The sequence below is a fragment of the Lucilia sericata genome, unplaced genomic scaffold, assembly GCF_015586225.1.
Source record: "Lucilia sericata isolate MDLA Ls3-8-SP2 unplaced genomic scaffold, ASM1558622v1 Contig000745F_arrow, whole genome shotgun sequence".
Classification (NCBI taxonomy): domain Eukaryota; kingdom Metazoa; phylum Arthropoda; class Insecta; order Diptera; family Calliphoridae; genus Lucilia; species Lucilia sericata.
Genome location: NW_023994742.1, coordinates 101,602 through 125,861, shown reverse-complemented (window position 1 = coordinate 125,861; position 24,260 = coordinate 101,602). Strand labels below are relative to the sequence as shown.

The 24,260-nt window shown below is 30.7% G+C and overlaps 1 protein-coding gene across 1 annotated transcript; it reads left to right on the top strand.

Moving 5' to 3' along the window:
- Window positions 1-1,836: 1,836 nt before the first annotated feature.
- On the top strand, window positions 1,837-23,610 carry LOC119607770 (ATP-binding cassette sub-family G member 1-like). Its single transcript, XM_037961873.1, has 8 exons — window positions 1,837-2,086; window positions 9,291-9,408; window positions 9,480-9,815; window positions 9,950-10,188; window positions 10,247-10,494; window positions 22,370-22,538; window positions 22,598-22,854; window positions 22,920-23,610. The coding sequence occupies exons 1-8, from the start codon at window positions 1,957-1,959 to the stop codon at window positions 23,340-23,342; spliced, it is 1,920 nt and encodes a 639-aa protein (XP_037817801.1). The 5' UTR covers window positions 1,837-1,956; the 3' UTR covers window positions 23,343-23,610.
- Window positions 23,611-24,260: the final 650 nt, after the last annotated feature.

The following is a 24,260-nucleotide window of genomic DNA, read 5'->3' as shown; positions in this document are numbered from 1 at the left end:
ATTTTACAGGACACTGGACATATGGGTTATAAATTGTTACACCTATTACACAAAACTGGGAGAAAAGGGAGCTGGGTTTTGCATTGTTAAGATAATATCCCCCCGGGTGAAATCCATCTTGATGTTATTGCAATATCCCGGGGAAAAGAGGTGCTATCGATACCTCTAGTCTTCCGGGTAATGATCAAACGTATCCTCGGCCTTTCCTTGGAATGATTTGACATGGGGTCTAACCAGAGCACCATATAATCTGGCACTATGGGTGGCCAGTTGCCCGCAGGACTTGCCCTGGCTGGTCAGTTGGTTGAGGTTCCTTCGGGATACACGTAGTGGCTGTGGTTCTCTCGCGGGGAGAGAATTTTGGTTTAAGGACTTATATATCCTATGCCATATAGGTCAGGATTCTCTCTCCGATGCTGTCACTGGTTGATGTGACCAGTATAGATTGGGGAATTCTCAGGTTTACACTTGGTAGTTACCTGTCATTTCGTAGATCGTTCTTTATGGTCTGAGAATGGAATTGATGTAATTGGTGAACGATCGGGAAAGACTCCTGTGCCCTACAGGAGACTCGTACTGTTTTAGTAGACCTTTTACTTCAGGGAAGTTCTTGGTTCTGTTGCCATCTCAATAGGATGCATATTGTTTCATGCTACGCGACTTATGGTTGAGGCATTCTACTCAACTTGTCGGGGCAATTATTGGGTTCGAATTGACTTTGGAACATTCCTTTGTCACATTATCTGACATACAGAGTGCTCCTAATTTATTGGCTGGGTATTTCGGACTACTAAATACGTCTCTAGGTGCTGTTGCCGAATCAACAGGGCCAGCTCAGTAGTGTGGTTGCTCGGGATTTAAAAGTTTAAAGAATGCACTGGAATGGGTCATTAGTTGATGGGGATTGCATTAATAAATAATACTAATTTTCGTAATGATCGGGTCTCATTTGACCCATACAAAGTCCTCTTCAGAAAATGACTTGAAGATGAAAATTCACTTTTAAACACAATAAAATTCTTCATAAATAACTTTAATGTCAACTTTAACGTAAATCGCCCTATCAAAATTTATACGGATAGGACCATATTTACATACTTTTTCCCACATATAACCTCACTTTCAGAAACTTTTTGGAAACAAATTGTTAAAAATTTCGGAAGGTAAAATCCTTTATAAATCAGAAAAAAATTACACACGCCTTACTGTACATTCTTAGTAGTTTTTTGATGAATTTTTCAGAGGTTTTCTCGGATTATTGCTCACATCTCCGTTATTTGTGGACCGATTTATTAAAAAAATAATCCACATTTTTGACATACTCACTGGTGTAGGGTATCATATGGTCCGCCATGCCTGACTATACATTCTTAGTAGTTTTTTAATGAAATTTCCAGAGGTTTCCTCGGATTTTTGCTCATATCTCCGTTATTTATGTACCGATTTTGCTAATTTTTAATAGGAAACTTCTCGAAATCATGTCTGACAGAATTTTGGAAATTACAAAAGGAATGGCATACTTATATATGTATACCCTACTTACGAAGGTGAAGGGTATATTAAAGAAACCTATTTCTGTCAATTACAAAACATTAATTTTTTTAAGTGTAACTTCTCGATTGCATTAATTAATATTTGCAAACAAGAACTCTACATGTATTTGTAAATAATTTATTTGTTAATATGTATTAGTTCCAGTTATTGCAAAAATTTTAAAACATTTCTAATATGTTTGTATTTACGAGTACGTACTGTGATAATTTTCTTCGTCTGTTTATTTGCTTTTTACTCAAGCCAATTTTTTTTTTTTGGGTGTTCTCCCTAGAACAGAAAGTGAATAGATTCTCAACGTATCAGAAGGTTGTTGCATCGGTCGGTCGGTCGGTGATCGATATAAGCGATCAAATTATAATTGTTTATTTTTGTTATACTAATTTTAATATACAATTAGTTATAATGGAAGAAATAGAATCGGTTGAACGGCTGCAAAATGATACAAAAAGTGAATTTCAAATTTTACCAACCGGATATAAAGTAAATATTGAATTTAGTAATTTGACGTATGAAGTGCCAGATCATAAACAAGGTACATACATATATAACAAGTAATAGAACATCTGTAAATATTTTGCATGCATAATTAATATGTAAATAAGAATATTAATACAAAAATTGGTTTAAAAGCAATTAAATAAAGAAGCGCAACTGAAAGTGAAATATTAATATTATTTAATATGACGTACATAAATAGTTAAAGATAATGTTATCAAAAATTATTTCGCATTATGAGAATTTATTTATATCTAAGTTGTGCACCAACGTTAAATAGAAATATTGTTTGCCATTTGGTATTTTAATCTGATAAAATATACAAACAATAGCAAAAGTGCTATAATTAAAACTGAGAAAAAATAAACAAGAAATCTTGTATACCGGCAAACGATACAAAAAACAGAAAAATACAAGGTTTTTAAATTTAGAGCGTAATTGAAATTATTTCAGACAAAAGTGCGGAAAATAACATTAAATATATTAAATATATGCGTATTTTAAAAGAGATGATAAAAGAACGAAAAAATATTCATGCATTTTAAAAAATCTCACTGTGCAAAATCAATCTAGTTATAATAAGCAAGAAATAAGATATAGTCAACCAAGCTTTTCTATATGTTACCCTACAACGATATGAACTTATTTTCGAAAGTATGTCTTATATTGGGATCATTTCGTTTAATAAAAAACTCCTATAATATGATGTTTGTAAGCACAAAGAATACTTCATAAATGGAATGAATTTTGTAATAAATAGTATGAATCGAACATAGCTATTTTCATTCGGCATATTAAAAGTTCATAAATAATATGGTTTTTATTTATTATACTCACCATAACCATATTCCTTTTGTAACTCTAAGAAATATTTATCTGAGACCTAACAAAGTATATAAGTTCATACATATATTACCACTTAAATAAAAAATAATCTCCCAAAATACTCAAAATGTTATCCTAAGCAGTTTGGTCCATAATTCCATTATCTTAAAAGTTATGAGCGTCAAAAAATGTTGTTTTATTCCACGTTCTTCTGCATTTTTTATTAAAACTACCGTAGACAATTAAATAAATTTGGTTCCAGTTTTCTTTTTTTGTGCACTGATAAATTGCGTTTAATATTGGAACAATCGGTCCATGATTTTTAAGACCCCCATACAAAATCCCAGAAAATTAATTTATCGTAAATTACTTACTTTAGAATGTTGATACCTAAAAAATTCACAAAACGCTAATGCTATTAATTTCTGCACATTTGATCTATTCGGTCTATAGTAATTACCCAAATTTTTTAAACGCTTAAAACTCGTTAACAAATAAAAATGTTTGAACATAATTTGACATAAATTTTCTTCTTATATACACGAATCACTCTGTAAAATGTATATGATACGGGATGGATGTAGGGGTGTGAGGGCCTCAACCACCAGTATACAAATGTATATTTTCCCTAGGAAAAACATAGGACCTTAACAAATTCTTTCCATTTTGGTTTTTGATTTTCCACCAAGTATAGCCTGCTGTTATAGCTTCTACGTCTATAAGTCGTCTCCAAGTATTAGTTGGTCTACCTTTTCTGCGACTACCTAGTGGATTCCAAACCAGAGCTGAACGTTCAATATTGGGACTTTCTTATGCCAATTGACATCCACTTGCTGCAGCGGATTTCTACCCACAAACCTAGAGTGAATTTGTTGGAATGTTTTTTCTATGAATGTATCGGATAAGTAGGAAATAAGCTGAGTTCAATGGTAATGGATATAAGGTATCTTATACAAGTGATACCATTGAATTTTTCTTCCTTGTCAGGGTATGTTCAGTTTTTACTCTGTTTATACCAGACTTATCACAATGTGTTCTCTGGGAGTATGAACTTGTCTTTGGCTTATTTGATGTATTCGTTTTTCAATTTACCGATTACGTGTTGTTATTGAATCAACAGAGAAGTTTTGTAAAGGGCTAGCAATGATCAGTACATGGACCGGTGAAACCATATGAATGTCTTTGCAAGACACAAAGGGCGATGTTAAGTCGTCTAACAGATCGCCCGTTAAATAAGGCCGTCATGGCAGGATTTAACCTTCGCCATCAATACATATGCTATAAATTCAGAGCTAATTTCGGAAGGTGGCCTTAGAAATGGTCTTTATGAATCGATATTTTTTTTGCTGAAAGGATTTACTCATTTATTATACTAAGTTCACACGAGCAGTTGAATTACATACTTAATTCGGCCTCTAAATGACAATAGCCAATTAACCCGTTTCTATAACACATTCGTTTCGACAGTTCATCGCCATATTGTTTTTTTTTTCGTTCATTATTTTGTCAATTTTTTTTTGGAATAAGTATTTGTGTGTGTATGATACAAAAATACGTTTGTTACATTATTTTAACAAATTAAGTTATATATTTTCTATTTATTAGCAATTTTTTGTAATTTTATTTTTTATTTGTCTCCATCAAATGGAAACAAACAGCTGATTATGATAAATACCCGATAAAAATTAGAGATGACACTCATTAATTCGTACGTAATTCAAACTGAAGTACGTACACAGCTTGTGTAATTCACAGCTGAAATTTTGTATGGCTAAGCATGTCATGCAGTATGACCTGGTCCACACTAGGAAACTTTTGTTGAGAAACTTTTTCTTAATTCTCTTTTGAAGTTTCCTTAATGTCCACACATAGAAACTTTTGTTTGAGAAACTACGTATTAATTGCATTGATTTGTTGTTGTACGAATGAGAAGAATAACAAAACAAGTTTCCGAGTACGAGAAGCTCCGTACCGCGAGAGATGAATGATATTCTTTCTCTTTCTCTCTCACGCAAAATCAAAAGTTTCCCAAAAAAAAAAAAAAAATTTCCTAGTGTGGACCGGCAGTATGTAATTGGGGATTGAATGATTTGGAATGGCCTATATACCCTTCCCACGAAGGTGAAGGTTACAATAATGGTAAATTTTGTTGCGTTGTGAAAATTTTGTTTTGTTATGTTTTTTTAACTATTTTCTATAAGAATTTAACTGCTTTATGCAGTTTGCAAATTCTATTTTCATTCATAATGAATCAAATGAATATTTTATTTTTTAACTAAGAGATAAATAAGACCTTGTTTTAGAGTTTTATTATAAACAATCATTATTAATACAATTTATAATATGTACCCAGCAAAAACTTACATTAAATAGTAAGGGGGTTAAATTTAATTACACAAAGCATTTTAAGTCATTATTTTAAAACGGTTACGACATTGGAGTCAAGTTCTTACCACGCTCGCTTACAAGTAAGGAGTTAATAAGACTAAAAAGTAAATACTTACGTATACATACAGTTATTTATAAGTTGTTACTAGTCATTAAAAGTTGTTGAGTAAGTACAAGCCATGTTTTTTCTAGGTATTAATTTATTCACCAGAACTTATTTAGTTGATTAGATATTTTTAAGTACAATATGTGTACCTAGTAGGGTAATCGACTCGATTTTTCAACCGGTTTTTTCTGCTTTACCAGTGTCGGTTTTTTCTTAATGTTGATTTTTCGAATATCAAATAACCCGGTTTTTTCACTTTTTAAACACCGGTTTCGAATACCTTTATTTGCTTTGTATTCAAAGATTATTTAAATGAAATTTTTAAGTAAATAATAATACAGCCCGTCTAAATTTTAAAAATATTCGAGTCGAGGAACTAGCGTATATTTTTCTACAGCTCCTTTGGTTAAACTTTTTTGATTTTCCTAATTAATTAAAAAAATTTATTTGTAAAATTAATAACTATTTGATAAAATTTTATCAATTTTAAGATTATATTCCAATTACAATAATTAATTTACGGCTGAAATTTTACGGAAGTGTTGGAATGCCTATACAAATTTCCTAAACAGGGCTTTTAAAATAAGCTAGAATTACATAGTACCTTATGTTTAACAGAAGTGTCCCACTTTTTTCCTAATTTTTTCATATTAAAGAAATAATGTAAATCAGACGACTAGATCTAAAGTTATAATCTTTTAAACTGTTAAAAATCATTTCGGGCCATGTTTTATTAATCAAATTTAAACATAAACATTAAGTTTTTCAAATTAAAAAATATTTTTTATTTATAATGAAAACCCGGTTAACCGGTTTTTTCTGAATTTGAAAAATATCAACCGGTTTTTTTAAAATGTCAACTATTCGAAAACCGGTTTTTGGAAAATGTCGAATAATCGATCACCCTAGTACCTAGATAAGTAGGGAAACAAAATATGCATTTATCATCGCAGGTGTAAGTAAATATGTAGAACTGGTTTGAAAATATTTGTATAATCTTTTATAGAATAATCAATAAACTAGTTTTAGTCCATAGAGTAATCAGTGGTGGTCATTAGAGTAGACCATAGACTAGTCAGTACACTAATCTATAGAGTAGTTTATTGAATAGTTCATAGAGTAGTCAATAGACTAGTCCAATCTATCAATATACTAGTCAGTGTACTAGAACACTCTTAGATCCATATAATAGTTTATAGCTCATAGGCAATTGACTTTTAAACTCAAAAAGTACTTTTTGGGTAATGTTAATACAATTTCATAATTTAATGTCTAATTCTAAACGTAAAAATATCTTATCTTATAAAAAACATGCAATTACATATTTTTCTAGTTTCCCTGTAGATAATTTTTGAATTTTTGGAATTAAAGCGAACAAAATGTTTTTGGCACCTTTAACACGATCATAGCAACAATTTTTATTATAAACAAATTCTATTATGTATGTATTTTTACTATACAGTTTTTGCTTACTTTTTGTTTGTATTTAAGTGCTAAAGTTTTATGTTTTTAAATTAATAATTTCTCCAGCTGTTGTGGTTTTGGGTACAAATAATTTTTAATCGAATAAATTATTAACTTTTAGAGACATTTACATTTGTTATTAAAATGCATTTGATAATTTCAGAGGTTGTCTCGGATTTTTGCCTATATCTCCGTTGTTTATGAACGGATTTTGCTGATTTTAAATAGGAAACTTCTCGAAAGCATGTCTGATAGAATTATTGATAGAAGACAGACAGACGGACAGACAGACAGACGGACATGGCTTAATCGACTCCGCTATCTATAAGGATTCAGAATATATATACTTTATGGGGTCGGAAAATTATATTTTGGAAATTACAAACGGAATGACAAACTTATATATACCCTTCTCACTAAGGTGAAGGTTATAAAAAGAAACATTTGAAATATGAATATTCATTATTTTTAATGCAAATAATATTAATACTTAAATAAAACACTTTAGTTTAGTTAGTTTATATAATTAGTTAGGTTTTATCGTCTGTCAAAGGCTAGGTAGTAAATGGAGAATTGAAATCCAGAATAATACACGTTTTGCAAATTTATCTTTTGTGTTATACTCAGCGAACATTCGGAAGATTTTTGAATGATTAATCAGTAAACTGATTCTTTTTTAATTCCTTTTGGAGACCTAAAAGTGGTAAAAAATTGAGCGCTTAAAAAATTATAACTGAAATAAAAACTGATTATTTGAAAAGCAATAATAAAATGAAAAGCAATCAGTCAACTATCATCCTGGCGTTCAAAATATCATCGTTTTCTAACTTATTTCGTGATCATATTTGAAGCAACTGGGAGATGTAATGGTTTTTGTTTATAAAGGAATAACAACAATTGCAATTAAAGGACTTACACGTACTCGGAAATGATTCGTAACTACTAATCAAAAATGAGTCGAAACTGATTAGAAAAAGGGCTCATAAAGTGACTAATTACTAAACTAAGTCTAGTGATTAGTTACCCAACTAAGCTAATAAGCAAGCTTAAACAAGTAGGGGTGTTATATTCGATTATACCGAATCTTAAATTCCCATAAACATTAGGTTGATATTTGACATAGGGCTTAAGTCAATTATGGACACATCCCTTTAGGATTAACTAAATATGTATTCACTTCTAAAAACAAAATGTTTTTGTCAAACTTTTAAACCATGAACATATATGGGCTGTCGATCGGGGTCAATTATAAAATTCTGTAGAGAGATTTTGGCTTGTAAGAAACATTCTTCTGTATATCGAATTTCAAAGCTATACTCGCATTTTTAAGCCAGTAATGTGCGTTAAAGTCATTTTCTAAAGGTAGGGTCAATTATGAACCGATTCTCATAAATTTCAGTAGAGAGATTTGTGTTCACAAGAAACTTAATTGTGTCTAATTTCAGCGCTATACTCATATTTTTAAGGCAGTAGTGAGCGTTAAAGCCATTTTCTGAGGGGGATCCTATATGGGAAGTAGTGTCAATTGTGGACCGATCCTCATGAAATTTGGTAGAGAGATTTTAACTCATAAGAAACTTGTTTATGTTGAATTTCATCGCTATACTCTTATTATTAAGGCAGTACTAGCGTTAAAGTAATTTTTTGAAGGGGACCTTATATGGGGGGAAAGGTAAATTATGGACCGATCCTCATAAAATTTGGTAGATTTATGTTTGATAGTGAGAAACATACTTATATAGAATTTCAGCGCTAGACTCGTATTTTTAAGCCAGTAATAGGCGTTAAACCTACCCCACCATATACTATGAGGGGTAGGGTAATTTATGGACCGATCCTCATAAAATTTGGTTCATATACTCGCATTTTTAAACAGTTATGACTGTTAAAGCAGTTTTTCGGAGGGCCACTTGTACGGGGGCTATGCGAAAACGTATACCGATATTGCCCATTTTCAACAAACCTTACCTATAAAAAATATTTATGGAAAATTGCAACTCTCTAACTCTTTCCGTTCGTATTCTATTGTGCTTTCAACAGACAGGCGGACGTCTCAAATATGTCTAAAAGAGGAGTTTTAAAGTTCGCGATTTCTGGGCTCAAATTCGAAAATTAGTTTTTTTCGAATTTGTCAAATTCTGGAATAGTTTTAAGGAAACTTTTCTTTTCTCAAGGAATCTTATTTGGAATTGTTAAGATTAGGGCCAATTTTCAGAAAGATTTGATCAATATTTTTTAAACAAATTTTGATCACATTCGAGTAATTTTTTTTTCTTTTACGATTATAATAACATAAATTATGATGAACATAAACATATTTTCAAAAAATTCAGTTAAAATAACCGTTATTATGTTTACGACAACAATATATTGTTAAGATGAATATAATATAGTTGTCATAAACAAGTCGAATTCTATTTTTTCTCTATATAACAATTTTATACTTTATAATTTAAAGGAATGAAACCTATACTGAAGAATATAAATGGACAATTTCAATCAAAACAATTATCAGTAATCATGGGCACCTCAGGAAGTGGCAAAACTACATTAATAAATCTACTGGCCGGATATCGGTACGGTTAATTAATAAATTAAAGATTTTTTTAATAGCTTTATCATTCCTCAACTTTTTTTTAAATTACAGAATCAATAAAACTTCTGGTGTGATAAATATTAACAACAGACCACAAAACTTGAAACAATTTCACAGAATGTCGCGTTATATATTGCAGCACGATCATGTTAGTCCGCATTTTACGGTTATGGAATCTATGATTTTTGCGGCCAAATTAAAATTAAACTCTCAATTAAATGAAGACGAACGTGAAGAGGAAATCAATAAAATATTAAAAATTTTGCACTTAAAAAATCAAGCAAATACCAAAGTTTCAAAATTATCAGGGGGCGAGAAAAAACGACTCTGCTTAGCATTGGAATTATTAAATATTCCTACTGTATTATTTCTGGATGAACCAACAACGTAGGTGTTTTTATTAATTGTAATGTTTTTTAAAGCCGGTTTTTGAAATTAAGGGCTCTTTAATAAACCTAAAAAACAAACTAATGGGGAAATTTTAACAATACACAATCTTATAATTTTCTACAATTTTACAGTGGTCTAGATGAATTTTCTGCCATGCAATGTATCTCAATATTAAGATGTTTAGTAGCATCCGGACGCACCATTATCTGTTCAATACATGCACCCTCTGCCAGAATGTTTCAGATGTTCGATCATGTTTATATATTGGCCGATGGTGAATGTGTTTATCAAGGCTCAACTACAAATGTACTGCCATATGTAACAAATATTGGGTTTGAATGTCCCATTACATATAATCCAGCCGATTTTAGTAAGTTTAAGACATGTTTTAATAAAATTTCAAGATTTATAATATATTTCTTCTTCAGTTATCGAATTGGCTGCTCGAGAGTATGGTGATTTTCATGAAAAAATGGTTAATGAAGTTAAAAATGGTAGAATTTACAATTGGCTGCCAGCTGAACAAAAACATATCGAATATTTATCGAATTCCTCAAAGGTTGAAGAGTTTGAACTAGAAATGAATCCGAATTTATACAAACACAGAACTAATTCTTGGATATTGGAATATAGAATACTTTCTAGGCAAATGTTAACACAAATGTGGCGAGATAAGGTAAGAACTGTAAAAGAGTGATGGAAATTTTTAACCCAGAGACCAAAGTACATATATTTTTCTAAATGATTGAGCTGCACTCAATCCGAATTGAACATCATTTGTATATTCCCCTTCTCATCAGGTTTTCTAGATATAAGGCGAAAAAATTTCCGTTTTTAAAATGTGTTCTCATCAGAAAGTCTATTCTGTTGACTTTAAAATAAAAGTTTAATCTTTGTCATATCTGCTTCTTTCTTTAATATTTTCTAACCTAAAGCTTGAGACAATTTTAAATTTGCAAAAACTAACCTTTTCAAATTTTGTTGACCTGTGTAATTATATGTATATGATGATTAATTTCACGTTCATGGAATCATTTTAAAAACAAACAATTAAATTAACATTTAATTACTATTATAAATCAATAAACTGGTTTTTGCCAAATCAAGTCCTAATAAATCATTGGTTTAGGTAGGTTTATTAATTACACCTTACAACACTATTACACCCTTATCAGGCCTACAGCAGTATATCAGTTTTCCACTTAAATACGTTAAACGCTATTAAAATAAAATCAAATGTAAACGATTTGTTCTACTTAATAATATTAAATTACTATTGTTAATAGTTGTTGCAATAATACACTTTATCATTTAATTAATTTTAATAGAGAGTTTTCTTCCGGAAATCATTTCTCATTAACATATATCTTGTACAAAAATTAGATATGTGCTACAGAATTTTGTACTCACAGCTAATAGCACTTAAGACCCTAAATAAAAGGTTAAAAGTCATCACGATGGCATTGATGAGCAAATATCACTGCCCTTTTAATTGGACGGTGCAATTAGCATTAATTCTAAAGGATATTTTATTTCTATGAAAATGCCACCGTCAACTTATCTTATTGTTTTGAATTTAACAGTGTAGACTTGGAAACAATTTATACTGAAGAGAAGAGATTTATGATATTTCACGGAGATATAGTCTAGTCTAGTTTATGGAATATAGACTAGACTATAGACTAGACTTTAGACTAGACTATAGACTAGACTATAGACTAGACTATATACTAGACTATAGACTAGACTATGGACTAGACTATAGACTAGACTATGGACTAGACTATAGACTAGACTATAGACTAGACTATAGACTAGACTATAGACTAGACTATAGACTGGACTATAGACTAGACTATAGACTAGACTATAGACTAGACTATAGACTAGATTATAGACTAGATTATAGACTACACTATAGACTAGACTATAGACTAGATTATAGACTAGACTATAGACTAGACTAGACTATAGACTAGACTATAGACTAGACTATAGACTAGACTATAGACTAGACTATAGACTAGACTATAGACTAGACTATAGACTAGACTAGACTAGACTAGACTAGACTAGACTATAGACTAGACTATAGACTAGACTATAGACTAGACTATAGACCAGACTATAGACTAGACTATAGACCAGACTATAGACTAGACTATAGACAGACTATAGACTAGACTATAGACTAACTAGACTAGACTATAGACTAGACTATAGACTAGACTAGACTAGACTATAGACTAGACTATAGACTAGACTATAGAATAGACTATAGACTAGACTATAGACTAGACTATAGACTAGACTATAGACTAGACTATAGACTAGACTATAGACTAGACTATAGACTAGACTATAGACTAGACTATAGACTAGACTATAGACTAGACTATAGACTAGACTATAGACTAGACTATAGACTAGACTATAGACTAGACTATAGACTAGACTATAGACTAGACTATAGACTAGACTATAGACTAGACTATAGACTAGACTATAGACTAGACTATAGACTAGACTATAGACTAGACTATAGACTAGACTATAGACTAGACTATAGACTAGACTATAGACTAGACTATAGACTAGACTATAGACTAGACTATAGACTAGACTATAGACTAGACTATAGACTAGACTATAGACTAGACTATAGACTAGACTATAGACTAGACTATAGACTAGACTATAGACTAGACTATAGACTAGACTATAGACTAGACTATAGACTAGACTATAGACTAGACTATAGACTAGACTATAGACTAGACTATAGACTAGACTATAGACTAGACTATAGACTAGACTATAGACTAGACTATAGACTAGACTATAGACTAGACTATAGACTCGACTATAGACTAGACTATAGACTAGACTATAGACTAGACTATAGACTCGACTATAGACTATAGACTAGACTATAGACTAGACTATAGACTAGACTATAGACTAGACTATAGACTACACTATAGACTAGACTATAGACTAGACTATAGACTAGACTATAGACTAGACTATAGACTAGACTATAGACTAGACTATAGACTAGACTATAGACTAGACTATAGACTAGACTATAGACTAGACTATAGACTAGACTATAGACTAGACTATAGACTAGACTATAGACTAGACTATAGACTAGACTATAGACTAGACTATAGACTAGACTATAGACTAGACTATAGACTAGACTATAGACTAGACTATAGACTAGACTATAGACTAGACTATAGACTAGACTATAGACTAGACTATAGAATAGACTATAGACTAGACTATAGACTAGACTATAGACTAGACTATAGACTAGACTATAGACTAGACTATAGACTAGACTATAGACTACTAGACTATAGACTAGACTAGACTATAGACTAGACTATAGACTAGACTAGACTATAGACTAGACTATAGACTAGACTAGACTATAGACTAGACTATAGACTAGACTAGACTATAGACTAGACTATAGAATAGACTATAGACTAGACTATAGACTAGACTATAGACTAGACTATAGACTAGACTATATACTAGACTATAGACTAGACTATAGACTAGACTATAGACTAGACTACAGACTAGACTATAGACTAGACTATAGACTAGACTATAGACTAGACTATAGACTAGACTATAGACTAGACTATAGACTAGACTATAGACTAGACTATAGACTAGACTATAGACTAGACTATAGACTAGACTATAGACTAGACTATAGACTAGACTATAGACTAGACTATAGACTAGACTATAGACTAGACTATAGACTATAGACTAGACTAGACTAGACTATATACTAGACTATAGACGACTATAGACTAGACTATAGACTAGACTATAGACTAGACTATAGACTAGACTATAGACTAGACTATAGACTAGACTATAGACTAGACTATAGACTAGACTATAGACTAGACTATAGACTAGACTATAGACTAGACTATAGACTAGACTATAGACTAGACTATAGAATAGACTATAGACTAGACTAGACTAGATATAGACTAGACTATAGACTAGACTATAGACTAGACTATAGACTAGACTATAGACTAGACTATAGACTAGACTATAGACTAGACTATAGACTAGACTATAGACTAGACTATAGACTAGACTATAGACTAGACTATAGACTAGACTATAGACTAGACTATAGACTAGACTATAGACTAGACTATAGACTAGACTATAGACTAGACTATAGACTAGACTATAGACTAGACTATAGACTAGACTATAGACTAGACTATAGACTAGACTATAGACTAGACTATAGACTAGACTATAGACTAGACTATAGACTAGACTATAGACTAGACTATAGACTAGACTATAGACTAGACTATAGACTAGACTATAGACTAGACTATAGACTAGACTATAGACTAGACTATAGACTAGACTATAGACTAGACTATAGACTAGACTATAGACTAGACTATAGACTAGACTATAGACTAGACTATAGACTAGACTATAGACTAGACTATAGACTAGACTATAGACTAGACTATAGACTAGACTATAGACTAGACTATAGACTAGACTATAGACTAGACTATAGACTAGACTATAGACTAGACTATAGACTAGACTATAGACTAGACTATAGACTAGACTATAGACTAGACTATAGACTAGACTATAGACTAGACTATAGTCTATAGACTAGACTATAGACTAGACTATAGACTAGACTATAGTCTATAGACTAGACTATAGACTAGACTATAGACTAGACTATAGTCTATAGACTAGACTATAGACTAGACTATAGACTAGACTATAGACTAGACTATAGACTAGACTATAGACTAGACTATAGACTAGACTATAGACTAGACTATAGACTAGACTATAGCCTAGACTATAGACTAGACTATAGACTAGACTATAGACTAGACTATAGACTAGACTATAGACTAGACTATAGACCAGTCTATAGACTAGACTATAGACTAGACTATAGACTAGACTATAGACTAGACTATAGAATAGACTATAGACTAGACTATAGACTAGACTATAGACTATACTATAGACTAGACTATAGACTAGACTATAGACTAGACTATAGACTAGACTATAGACTAGACTATAGACTAGACTATAGACTAGACTATAGACTAGACTATAGACTAGACTATAGACTAGACTATAGACTAGACTAGACTTAGACTAGACTATAGACTAGACTATAGACTAGACTATAGACTAGACTATAGACTAGACTATAGACTAGACTATAGACTAGACTATAGACTAGACTATAGACTAGACTATAGACTAGACTATAGACTAGATAGACTAGACTATAGACTAGACTATAGACTAGACTATAGACTAGACTATAGACTAGACTATAGACTAGACTATAGACTAGACTATAGACTAGACTATAGACTAGACTATAGACTAGACTATAGACTAGACTATAGACTAGACTATAGACTAGACTATAGACTAGACTATGACTAGACTATAGACTAGACTATAGACTAGACTATAGACTAGACTATAGACTAGACTATAGACTAGACTATAGACTAGACTATAGACTAGACTATAGACTAGACTATAGACTAGACTATAGACTAGACTATAGACTAGACTATAGACTAGACTATAGACTAGACTATAGACTAGGACTATAGACTAGACTATAGACTAGACTATAGACTAGACTATAGACTAGACTATAGACTAGACTATAGACTAGACTATAGACTAGACTATAGACTAGACTATAGACTAGGACTATAGACTAGACTATAGACTAGACTATAGACTAGACTATAGACTAGACTATAGACTAGACTATAGACTAGACTATAGACTAGACTATAGACTAGACTATAGACTAGACTATAGACTAGACTATAGACTAGACTATAGACTCTAGACTATTAGGACTAGACTATAGACTAGACTATAGACTAGACTATAGACTAGACTATAGACTAGACTATAGACTAGACTATAACTAGACTATAGACTAGACTATGACTAGACTATAGACTAGACTATAGACTAGACTATAGGACTAGACTATAGACTAGACTATAGACTAGACTATAGACTAGACTATAGACTAGACCTATAGGACTAGACTATAGACTAGACTATAGACTAGATATAGACTAGACTATAGACTAGACTATAGACTAGGACTATAGACTAGACTATAGACTAGACTATAGACTAGACTATAGACTAGACTATAGACTAGACTATAGACTAGACTATAGACTAGACTATAGACTAGACTATAGACTAGACTATAGACTAGACTATAGATTAGACTATAGACTAGACTATAGACTAGACTATAGACTAGACTATAGACTAGACTATCGACTAGACTAGACTATATACTAGACTATATACTAGACTATAGACTAGACTATATACTAGACTATAGACTAGAGTATATACTAGACTATAGACTAGAGTATATACTAGTCTATAGTCACAATTTCCTAGATAAGGAACCAGGCAAGAAGCCTATTGAAAATCGGACCATTAATCTATTAATTATGTTAATTGTTTTAGGGCAAATCTTTAGGTAAAGTTTAGCGATTAAATTAAAATTAATCCTCGAAAGATGTTTTTGAGTACTCAATTAGTTAATTTTGTTTGCAAGTTTAAGCGCCCAATGGAGGTGGTTTAAACTTAAGAACGAAATGCAAAAGTGTAAACAGCTGATGCAAAAAATTAATACAATTTTTATAAATATGAACATTAAAATGATCTATTTATTGATTAGTATAAATTATGGACACTTCAAGATAATTTTTTTTTTTTTTTAATTTAAGTTTTCATTAATTTTCATATTAAAATTACAATTGTCTTCTTCTTTTTTATAAAATATGCATTGTTTTGATAACAAACAGTGAAGTTTTCTGTTGTTTTGTATGGCAACACTGCGAAGTTTAATCTTGTTCTCAAAAACATCAAAGGGGATTAACATAAGATTAAATTTATGTTTAGATTAACTAATCTGATTATTAATTGGCATTTGATTACCATCTCAAAAACCCGCTCTTAGTATCTCTAAAAAAATCAGCACAACTAAGTTTTTGATCGGTATGATCGGGTCTCATTTAATCCTAGCCCCCATATAAAGTTCCATTTAGAAAATGACTGGAATGTCAATAATTCTCTTAGTATCAGGAAGATATAGGATAGGACCATATTTAACACTTGCCCTCATATAACCCCGTTTTCAGAATTTCGAAGTTAATTAATAAACTTAAATTCACAAAATGTTTCCAAAACATGAAACAACAAATTGCTGGAAAAAGTACTAATTCTAGAAAACATCTAAAGAAGATGTAGGTATGTAAAAATAAATCCAATTACCAAAATTGATGAGGATGTAGGTTTGGATTCTCCTAAGCTTCCCTAGAACTGAAGTTATGGGAAGCTTTGTATGAAACTGGTGCCAGAACCATTTCATAGAACGCTGATCGACCCCTGGAACTAGTTATATTAAAAGTATTAAGAAAAAAGTACAGTAGACCGCTCACAAATTAGAACCACTTTGTTTTTGAGTCAATTCAAATTTCTGGACTTTTTTTCATACTAAATATATACTAAATATGTGTGTACGCCACAGTGGGGCAGAATGGAAATTTTTTGGAAATAAATCTGGCATTTCTAAACGGCTGATCCGATCGGGATAAAATTTGGTGTGAGCGTAGCCAAGGAGTATTCGAGTTTAAGTTTTGAAGATGAACCCTGCAGATGCCCCAGGGACGGCGCTGTGGCGGCTCAAAGTAGGGTACCTACGACATGTAAAATTTTTAAACTCGTGCCATTTTTTTGTTTTTCACCCAAATACAAAGATTTTTATATTTTGTGAAAGCGCTCGACGAGATCTTGAAAAAACATGCTTGGACATACTACTTATCTCTTATAATATCCGAGTTATAGGCATATAAAAATTTAGTGATACAAAATTTACCATACCTTGGTCCGCCTTTTTTTGAATACCGGGCGTAATTTTGGACCAAATGGACTCAATTTTTTCTTGTTAGTTAGACAACAAAATTTCCAATAATATACAAAAAATTTCAGATCAATATTGTTTACAGATCCAAAAATATACGTTTTTTAATTTAAAAATTCAAAAAATTTTAGATTTTTGGCATTTTTTTGCCAAAAATGTGTCTTAACTCTTTTATTAATAAAATAAAATTTTTATTAAGAACATATAACAATTTTATAGTTTTCTAAAAGGTATCTTTACGCAGAACGCTTTGGCGTAAAAAACTTGTCCTATTTTTTGAAAATGTTGCCACTGCGTCCTTCCGAATATGACCTATTTTTTATCAAAACTTCAACTTTGGGCGACATGTTCTAAAATCCCAAAGCTGGGATCAGAAAACTGAAAGCAGTTTTGGAAACCTCAATATGTTTTCTATTTACTCCAAAAGTATTTTCCCAGCCCTGAAAGAAATGTGGACCCTATGGGCAAAAAAGTAAAAAATCCCATTTTTGGGATTTTCATTCCTATTTTTGGGAATTGCGGGATGCCCTTTGACCTTTTCAATTTTTTTTTGCATATTCTTATTTGAAATGACAAATTTAACAAGCGTTGAAAATTTCATTGAGTTTTGTTCATAAATAAAGATTTTGTCATATATTACATATTTGTTTAATTTCTAAAACTATGATTTATATCAAAATTTTAATAGGATCGCAGATAGCTACAACAATTTAGTCCATATTTATCCCTTAATATCATTTTTTAGTTAGATATGGAAATTCTCGACCCTTTACAAAAAATTTCAAGCCAATATCTCAATTACATTCAAAAATATGTTCATTTAAACCTGTGTCCTTTAATTTCATCTTTTTCATATTTTAGTATTAAGTATGACAGAACATACATTTGGTGTTGAATAAAATATTTGGACAATTTTTAAAAATTATTTAGTTAATTATTTTATTATAATATTGTATATAAAATAAAAAAATTACAAATTTTATTATGAGCCACGCACAACAACACCTAAATCACCCCACACAAATTACCTTTCCCGCCCACCGAAATATAAAACACAATTTAATACAATATCATCAGTTAGTATAATAGCTTTTTTTATTTGAACTGTTTATCTTAAACATAATACAATTAATTCTTACAACCTACTTATATAGTTAATTCCTAACACTACTTATTTTCTATAAAATAATCTGTCATATCGGTATACATATCCAGAAGGTAATATAAGTCCTTTAAATCTTCCTTGTTTTGAGATGATAGAGTTTCATAACAAATCCATCTTTTTCGCATAGTTGAAAGAACAGGATCAGAAGATAGAAGTAAACTATTAAAAATATCTTCATTCTGTGATTGCCTGGAGCATTTTCTTGAGCTGAATAGTTGAACATGCTTAAAATCTCGATTCCTCGCTTCCTGGGCTTCTTCTGTTAACTCTCCAAGTGGAAGAATATTCGATTCAATTATTATTTGACCATGACACAATACTTTGTGTACTGTTGGTGTTAGTTCCCTCCATGGATACAGAGATACAAGTAATTTAGAAATTTCAGATGTGTATTCCCCAAATCGATTTTCATTAATTTTATGTTTACTATTCAGTGCCATTAAAATAGTTTTAACTCTTCGAAGCAACTCCTTGTCGATTCCAGTTATTTTTGAAGTAATTTCAAAATCACGAAAAAACCTTCTCGACGTATTACCGTCATTTGTACTACCGCAACTTGAAAGTGGTTTGTCGATGTTTAATCCCATCTGAACTTTAAATTCTTCTTGGATTATGCTTTTTTCCGCAGCTCTCAGTTCTTTCAATTCTTCATTATTTTTTGTTGATTTAGTAGGATAGTTTGTTTTTTTTTTTCCTGGATCGCCTTGTATGATGGTAATATATTGTGTCCTTTTTCATGCAGAGCTTTCCTTAATATTTGGTACTTATTTCGACTGAGACCCAGTTCCAACATAAGCGCTATTGCTTCCTCTTCAGTAAAATTTGATTATGATGTTGGAGTTGGTATACTTTCCACAATTCGCTTAAGTCGTTTTGGTGATGCATTAGGAAGAATAGTTGCAATATGTACGACATCCATATGTTGGTTTTCCTTTTTCAGCATTTCGTTAAATGTATCAGCAATTTCCTCATTTGAGATTGAAAAAAGTTTTTGTGTGACCCTCTTTTTTTTACCTTGAACATAAGTCTTCGTATGACTTGCAAGGCGCTCCTGTTGATGTGTTGTAAGTTGAGATTTCCGTAGTAGTTTCCATCCAACTACAAAATTTTAATCGAAATTTCTTTTGATTTCCATCCACAGACTTACTTTTTACATCAAAAAGTTTTAAAAAGTTTTCAATTTTTGATATGCCTGTTTTGTCTACTTTTCTACTATATGTAGTTTTTATATAATTTGAAATGTCTTCAATTCTTTCTGGCCCTTTTGAAGATATACTCCATAAAACGGAACACAACTCTTCGTACTTTAATGTAATCTTCATTGTAGATTTATTAAATATGGTACTTAAAATCTGAGAAGTTTACTTATATACCAATTCTTGTCATTTCCGATACAGCTATTCCAAAGTAAAAAATTACGAACCTGTAATTCAGTCATTGATATTTCTTATTAGTGAATGAATCGAAATTATCATTACCTGTATATTTTTACCTACATGATCATAAACGAAACAGAACGAAATGATCTGTCGAAAAAATTTAGGTAAAAAATGGTTATAAATTTTTGAAAATTCAAGCATAATAGGACCTTTCAATTATAAGGATAAGCAAACAAATAGAAAATAGGTAAATATAAGATTTAAATATGTGCTGTCATACTTAATACTAAAATATGAAAAAGATGAAATTAAAGGACACAGGTTTAAATGAACATATTTTTGAATGTAATTGAGATATTGGCTTGAAATTTTTTGTAAAGGGTCGAGAATTTCCATATCTAACTAAAAAATGATATTAAGGGATAAATATGGACTAAATTGTTGTAGCTATCTGCGATCCTATTAAAATTTTGATATAAATCATAGTTTTAGAAATTAAACAAATATGTAATATATGACAAAATCTTTATTTATGAACAAAACTCAATGAAATTTTCAACGCTTGTTAAATTTGTCATTTCAAATAAGAATATGCAAAAAAAAAATTGAAAAGGTCAAAGGGCATCCCGCAATTCCCAAAAATAGGAATGAAAATCCCAAAAATGGGATTTTTTACTTTTTTGCCCATAGGGTCCACATTTCTTTCAGGGCTGGGAAAATACTTTTGGAGTAAATAGAAAACATATTGAGGTTTCCAAAACTGCTTTCAGTTTTCTGATCCCAGCTTTGGGATTTTAGAACATGTCGCCCAAAGTTGAAGTTTTGATAAAAGATAGGTCATATTCGGAAGGACGCAGTGGCAACATTTTCAAAAAATAGGACAAGTTTTTTACGCCAAAGCGTTCTGCGTAAAGATACCTTTTAGAAAACTATAAAATTGTTATATGTTCTTAATAAAAATTTTATTTTATTAATAAAAGAGTTAAGACACATTTTTGGCAAAAAAAACGCCAAAAATCTAAAATTTTTTGAATTTTTAAATAAAAAAACGTATATTTTTGGATCTGTAAACGATATTGATCTGAAATTTTTTGTATATTATTGGAAATTTTGTTGTCTAACTAACAAGAAAAAATTGAGTCCATTTGGTCCAAAATTACGCCCGGTATTCAAAAAAAGGCGGATCAAGGTATGGTAAATTTTGTATCACTAAATTTTTAAATGCCTATAACTCGGATATTATAAGAGATAAGTAGTATGTCATTTTCAAGATCTCGTCGAGCGCTTTCACAAAATATAAAAATCTTTGTAATTGGGTGAAAAACAAAAAAATGGCACGAGTTTAAAAATTTTACATGTCGTAGGTACCCTACTTTGAGCCGCCACAGCGCCGTCCCTGGGGCATCTGCAGGGTTCATCTTCAAAACTTAAACTCGAATACTCCTTGGCTTCGCTCACGCCAAATTTTATCCCGATCGGATCAGCCGTTTAGAAATGCCAGATTTATTTCCAAAAAATTTCCATTCTGCCCCACTGTGCGTACGTCACAGTTTTATAACTTAAACAAAATACTATAATTTGTAGTATTATTTTAAATTAACTTGAACTTTTAAATGTTGTTGGGTTAATTAATGTATTTATTTATATCTAAAATATGTACTATACATCGCCTACTTAATTTAGAAAAGACGTATTTTACATTTTATAAAGATGATTAAGAGATGAAAAAACTTATTTAGATAAAAAAAAGTTGAATTCCTGGCCATTCCATCAAAATTGTATGTAAATATCGATTTTGATAAACAAATGTTAGGATATTTACCTACGCCAAATCTAAATTAAGTAGACGATATGTATGCACATACCAATATACATATGTACATATGTATTAAAAAGAACAACTGCAACTAATATTAAATATTTAATTAACAATAATTTCTCAATAATTGTTTTTTTGTTTTCATTTCAGAGTTATATAAAATTGAAAATATTTATGAAACTATTTCTAGCATTTTTCATAAGTGTGGTGTATACGGGGATCGGAACGAATGCTACAATGTTAATTTACAATTATCATTTGACATTTTTGACAGCAATATCATTCATATTTTTATCTATGTGTCCAATGTTGGCCCACGGTAGAGTTCAAATTAATAAAAATTTAATTTTTGAATTAATTTTACTATTTCTTTTATAGTACCTCTTGAAATGAACTATCTAAGAAGAGAACATTTTAATCAGTGGTATCGTCTTAGTTCATACTTCATGGCTCTAATCACCACTCAATTACCGGATATATTTTTATTGGGTACCATCTGTTCTGCGCTGTTGTACTTTTCCACAGATCAACCTATGGAATTATATAGATTTTTATTATTTGCTCTAGTTACAGTATTAACATCGATGACAGCATCTAGTTATGGTCTCGCTATTTCATCTAGATTAAATTTATTGGTATGCAACTATATAATCAACTAATATTTTCCAGTTAATTAAAAAAACTATTAACTTTCTTTTAGAATTCCCTATTCTTGGGTCCATGTATAATATCCTGCTGGGTGATATTCGCCAATCACAGTGTTGGCAATCCGAATTTATCAACATTGGAAAAGATTTTAATGTATAGTGGCTATATACGTCACTCAGTTGAGGGCTTTATGTCAGCTTTGTTCGATTTTAATCGTGCCGATTCGATTTGTCCCTCAGATGAAGTATTTTGTATGTTGAAAAAACCTAAATACTTAAAGAAACTTGTAGGCTATGAGAATCTGAATTATGTACATTCCATATTGTATCTTATTGGTTTCTATATATTCTTTAATATTTTTGCTTATGTTAATTTTAAATCTCGTCTCGGTTCTCTTAGGTTCTTAGAAAACAATCGTTATTATCAAACGATTAAAATGACAATTTGGAAATATGTTTATATAAAGTTATATTGATAAGAGGAGGATTGAAAAAATTATTAAATTGGGTTATACATATGTTTGTAAATTTTGTAATATGAATTACTTTTACTTTAGGAACCTAATTGTTATTATAAAATAAATAAAATTGGTATTAAGGAATATGTTTATATTAAGTTATATTAGTAAGAAAAGGATTAAAAGTATTACATTGGGTTATATGTAAATTTCGTAGTATTTTGTAAGTTATAATAAAATATATTGAAAATACACAATTTTGAACTTATGTATCTGATTGAAATGCATTTTCACACCAACTTAATAACTTGAGAAAGGTGGAGTGCTATATTTGGCCATGTCGAATTTTAAATAACCTTAATTTATATTCTGTTTTTTATTAACACGTCGAATATTTATACAAATTTATATTTAATAAATTTGGAAAAAACTAATGGACCGATCTGCAGAATGATTTGTTTATATTCAAAATATATTCCTGTAGAATTTTTGCCCCAGTATCATTGTTAAATTATGAGTTATTTATCATTAAGTAACTTTCGGAAATGGAGTTATATGGAAGCTACGACCAATTGTGGGCTAATACGGGGAAAAAAGTCGCTGAATAACTTTTGTTCATATGTACACAACAGATTCGTATTAAATTTGGACCCAATATGGTTATTTGTTAATGAATTATGCGATTTTCAGAAGAGGACCTATTGTCAGTTATGGACAGATTCAGGTTTAGTTTGTAATACAAATTCTATGGAACATAGGTTTTAACATCTCCAAAGCATCTATCTATCTATCTATCTATCTATCTATCTATCTATCTATCTATCTATCTATCTATCTATCTATCTATCTATCTATCTATCTATCTATCTATCTATCTATCTATCTATCTATCTATCTATCTATCTATCTATCTATCTATCTATCTATCTATCTATC

Excerpts from the sequence above, each read along its gene's own strand:
- LOC119607770 (XM_037961873.1), top strand. The coding sequence starts at position 1,957 with ATGGAAGAAATAGAATCGGTTGAACGGCTGCAAAATGATACAAAAAGT. Across the intron at positions 9,409-9,479 it reads AATCTACTGGCCGGATATCG|AATCAATAAAACTTCTGGTG; the intron begins GTACGGTTAATT and ends TTTAAATTACAG. Across the intron at positions 10,189-10,246 it reads ATATAATCCAGCCGATTTTA|TTATCGAATTGGCTGCTCGA; the intron begins GTAAGTTTAAGA and ends TTTCTTCTTCAG.